This window comes from Scylla paramamosain, chromosome 37 (genome assembly GCF_035594125.1).
Source record: "Scylla paramamosain isolate STU-SP2022 chromosome 37, ASM3559412v1, whole genome shotgun sequence".
NCBI classification, from domain to species: Eukaryota; Metazoa; Arthropoda; class Malacostraca; order Decapoda; family Portunidae; genus Scylla; species Scylla paramamosain.
The window spans coordinates 1,005,001-1,010,000 of NC_087187.1; the positions used below are offsets into that span (position 1 = coordinate 1,005,001).

The 5,000-nt window shown below is 40.8% G+C and overlaps 1 protein-coding gene across 1 annotated transcript in view; it reads left to right on the forward strand.

Moving 5' to 3' along the window:
- Nucleotides 1–5,000, forward strand: part of LOC135091264 (metabotropic glutamate receptor-like) — a 109,475-nt gene that overhangs the window by 78,032 nt on the left and 26,443 nt on the right. The window contains 1 exon segment of the mRNA XM_063988740.1: nt 4,150–4,256. Coding sequence (XP_063844810.1) covers nt 4,150–4,256 — 107 coding nt within the window.

Below are 5,000 nucleotides of genomic sequence, written 5' to 3' on the forward strand. Positions count from 1 at the left end.
TCTTTCATCATTATTTATTCTGTCTGTTCTCTCTCTCTCTCTCTCTCTCTCTCTCTCTCTCTCTCTCTCTCTCTCTCTCTCTCTCTCTCTCTCTCTCTCTCTCTCTCTCTCTTTCCTTGCTTGTTGTGTTTAATCTTCGTTTTCTTTTTATTTTTTTCTTCCCTTTTTTGTTTCCTTCCTTCCTTTCTTTCTTTCTTCTTTTCTTCCTTTCTTCCTTCCTTCCTTTCACTTCTCCTAATCTTCTTTTCCTTATTTATTACATTCTCTCTCCTCTTTCATTCACTTAATTCCTCCTTGTCATTACTTATCCTCCTTCATCTCCTCCTCCTCCTCCTCCTCCTCCTCCTCCTCCTCCTCCTCCTCCTCCTCCTCCTCCTCCTGCTCTTGATTAATTCACCCTTCCTTCTTACGTCAACAGATTGCTTTAGTCTTCCTCCTCCTCCTCCTCCTCCTCTTCTCCTTCATGTTTTCCTGCATAGTTCTTTCTCTTCTCTCTCATTTCCTCTTCCTCTTCTCTATTCCTCGTTCATCATTTTCTTCCCCTTCTTCCACACCATCTCCTCCTCCTCCTCTTCTTCCTCCTCCTCCTCCTCCTCCTCCTCCTCCTCCAAATTTTCGACATAGACTTTCTCTCTTTTTATGTAATATTCTGGTGACTTGTTTGGCGCGCACACACACACGCACACACGCATACACACACACACACACACACACACACGCACACACGTAAACGCACACACGCACACGCACACACGCACACACGATACATGTAGACTTAGTTACATGTCCACGCCTATCTAACTTTAACTAAACACACACACACACACACACACACACACACACACACACACACAGTTTCACTATCTATCTTCAGTTGTCTGTCTATCTATCTATCAGTTTATCTGTCTGTCCGTGTATCTATCTCTCTATCTATCCATCCATTTATCTATCTATCTATTCACTTATCCATTCACCCACCCACCCATCTTCACCTGTCCCAATTAAACCATCTATCCATCAATCCATCCACCTATCCACCCATCCATCTACCAGTCCGTCCCGCCTTCCGTCAGTCAGGAGCCCCCGTCGGTGAGTGAGTCCGCTAAATGTTCGCTAAATCCCAGCTAAATGGAATCAGCCAGGCGCCTTGATGACTTAATTTGGGGGAAAGACACCAGCGAGGCGAAAAGGTGATGTTTTGTTACTTCGTCCGCGTCTCTTGTCAGATTTCCAAGTTGTTTTAATGATTTTTCGTTTGTGTGTGTGTGTGTGTGTTGGGAGGGAGAGGTAATGTGTGTGTGTGTGTGTGTGTGTGTGTGTGTGTTTTATAGTTTTTTTATGTTTTTTTTTATGATTTTGTGTGCTCTCTCTCTCTCTCTCTCTCTCTCTCTCTCTCTCTCTCTCTCTCTCTCTCTCTCTCTCTCTCTCTCTCTCTCTCTCTCTCTCTCTCTCTCTCTCTCTCTCTCTCTCTCTCTCTCTCTCTCTCTCTCTCTCTCTCTCTCTCTCTCTCTCTCTCGCTTAGTTTCCTACCTGCCTACCACCTGCCTACATACACACACACACACACACACACACACACACACACACACACACACACACATTAAAGATTACCGACTCAATACAAGCAGAGAGAGAGAGAGAGAGAGAGAGAGAGAGAGAGAGAGAGAGAGAGAGAGAGAGAGAGAGAGAGAGAGAGATTACTTATACATGATGTACGAAGACCTAGAAGAAGAGAGAGTGGAACAGGAAGAGGAGGAGGAGGAGGAAGAGGAAGAAGAGGACGAGGAGGAGGAGGAAGAAGAGGAAGAGGGGCAGTGATGGATTAGGTTAAAGAAGAGTAAGAAAAAAATAAATAAATAAAGCCTAACATCATTTCTCTCTCTCTCTCTCTCTCTCTCTCTCTCTCTCTCTCTCTCTCTCTCTCTCTCTCTCTGCCCTAATGACTTCCTTGCGTTCGAGTTTGTAAATATTGTAAAGACTTTTTTTTTTATTTTGATTTGTATAATGAAAGCAAATTGTGTGTTTCAATTTTTTATTTTTTTTATAGTAGTACAGTCTCTCTCTCTCTCTTTCTCTCTCTCTCTCTCTCTCTCTCTCTCTCTCTCTCTCTCTCTCTCTCTCTCTCTCTCTCTCTCTTTGTTTCGTGTGTATTTTTTAAATAAACACATTCACTGGAGCGGAAAAATTAAAGAAAATGAAGAAAAAAGAAAAGAAAAGAAAAAAAGAAAATGAATATGTTATAGAGAAAACGTAAGACACACTTGGGGTAACTCTTAAATTTCTCTCTCCATTATTATTATTATTATTATTATTATTATTATTATTATTATTATTATTATTATTATTATTATTGTAGTTGTTGTTGTTATGAATTGTTATTATTTTTATTGTTTTTTGCGAAGCTTACACGCAATAATTTTCCGTGTGTGTGTGTGTGTGTGTGTGTGTGTGTGTGTGTGTGTGTGTGTGTGTGTGTGTGTGTGTGTGTGTGCTTAGCTATTCATCAGTTTTGTCAATTTGTCTCTTTTCTCTCTCTCATCCATCACAGAGAGAGAGAGAGAGAGAGAGAGAGAGAGAGAGAGAGAGAGAGAGAGAGAGAGAGAGAGAGAGAGAGAGAGAGAGAGAGAGAGAGATTGCCTTCCATAACTTCTCTCCCAGTGGCCATCATCCTTCTCTCCCTCCCTTCCTCCCTCTCCCTCTCCCTCCATCTCTCTGTTCCTCTCCATTACCTCATCTTCTCTCCTTCCCTTCATCCTTTCCTCTCTTTCTCCATATTTCCTTCTTCCGTAACTCTCCCTTAACACCTCCTCCCTCTCCCTCACTCTCCCTCACTCTCACTCTCTTTAAATTTTCTCCCTCGAAGTCTTCCTCAACTACATAAGCTGTGAAAAACAAGTTAGTTGGTTATTTTTCCTCTCCCTCTCCCTCCTTATCCTTCTCCCTCCCCTCGCTATTCCTCCTCCTCTTCTTCTTTCCTTTTCCTCCAGTCATTTCACAATATATAAAGTTACGTTTTCTCTCTCGCTCTTTCTCTCACTCTCACTCTCTCTCTCTCTCTCTGTGTCTCTCCTCGCTCTCCCTCTTCCTCTCACTTTTCTTACCACAGCAAAAATACAAATGAAATGTGAATAAATAAGAAAAATTGAACTCATGCAAATATTATTGATACGTCATTGTTTTTTTTTCAATTTTTATTTATTTATTGGAGGGGAAACTGTGTTGTATTTATTGAATGATATATTTTTTCTATTTTTTTTTACTGCTGCGATTAATTTTTCCCTCATTCTTTTTTTTTCATTTTTCTTTTTTTTTTTTTTTGCTTTTTAATTTATTTCTTGTTTGTTTGTTTGTTTATTTGTTTATTTTTTCTTTCCTCCCCCACAGTTGGTGACTATTTTTTTGTTGTTTGTTTGTGTTTTGTTTTGTATTGTTGTTTTTTCTTATTAACACAGTCTCTCTCTCTCTCTCTCTCTCTCTCTCTCTCTCTCTCTCTCTCTCTCTCTCTCTCTCTCTCTCTCTCTCTCTTACATAAACAATAAGACGAAATGAGAAAGCATAAGTAACCAAGAGAGAGAGAGAGAGAGAGAGAGAGAGAGAGAGAGAGAGAGAGAGAGAGAGAGAGAGAGAGAGAGAGAGAGAGAGAGAGAGAGAGAGATAATAATAACCCAGGTGTATTATGACTTTCTCAGGTGTTTTCAATGTCCCGAAGCCTTGACTCATCTCCATACAAACAGGTTTAGCACTCTCTCTCTCTCTCTCTCTCTCTCTCTCTCTCTCTCTCTCTCTCTCTCTCTCTCTCTCTCTCTCTCTCTCTCGTCAACTTATTATTTATGAGGGCGTATTAGAGCGAGAAGGAGCGAGAAGATTATGCTGTTAGAAGAATGAGAGAGAGAGAGAGAGAGAGAGAGAGAGAGAGAGAGAGAGAGAGAGAGAGAGAGAGAGAGAGAGAGAGAGAGAGGTTACGTAAAAGAAAACACTCTATAAACACAAACACACTACAAAACAAACAACAACAACAACAACAACAACACACACACACACACACACACACACACACACACACACACACACACACACGACCAAAAAAAAAAAAAGGTAAAAAAATAAGCAGATTAATTCACTCACCTGTCCACCTCTTTACCTGCCCAGGCGTGGTCGGTTCGCAGGTGAAGTTCGACGAGGTGGGGGACGGTCCTGCACGCTACACTATCTACAATTACAGAAAGATTCCTGGCACTTCTGTCTACAACTACAGCGTGAGTACTGCAGAGAGAGAGAGAGAGAGAGAGAGAGAGAGAGAGAGAGAGAGAGAGAGAGAGAGAGAGAGAGAGAGAGAGAGAGAGAGAGAGAGAGAGAGAGAGAAGAAAAGGAAGAAGTGATAGTATTAATAGAAAAAAATTAAAGAAGTAAAAGAAGAGAGAAGGGAATAAGAAAAGGAGAGAGGGAGAGAGAGAGGAATAAAGGGAAGGAGAGATGGATAAAGAGAATGAAAGAGAGGGATAAAGGTTAGGTGAGAGAGAGAGAGAGAGAGAGAGAGAGAGAGAGAGAGAGAGAGAGAGAGAGAGAGAGAGAGAGAGAGACAGACAGACAGACAGACAGACAGACAGACAGACAGCCATGACAAACATAAATAAACATTCTCTTTTCTCTGTTTCAAAACCAGACATGCTAAATATATTTTCTCATTGTCTTTTCTTTTTTCTTTTCTCCTTCCTTCCAATACTGTAGTGTAGAATAATTGCTAAACTAATACTGCAAAATGAAAACTCCCTTGAAGACCCTAATAACTTCATGCTAGTGGAGGAGGGGGAGAGATAAAGAAAGAGAAATGGAGGAAGATGAAAAGAAAAGGAGGAAGATATTGATAAAGAAGAGAGGTAAAGAGGGAGAAAATGAGAGAAAAAGAATAAAGAGAGAAGCGAAAGAGGGAAATAATGATAGAAGGAAAGGGAGATGATATAGAAGGAGGAAGAGAGGAAGACAAAGATAAAGACAGAAGG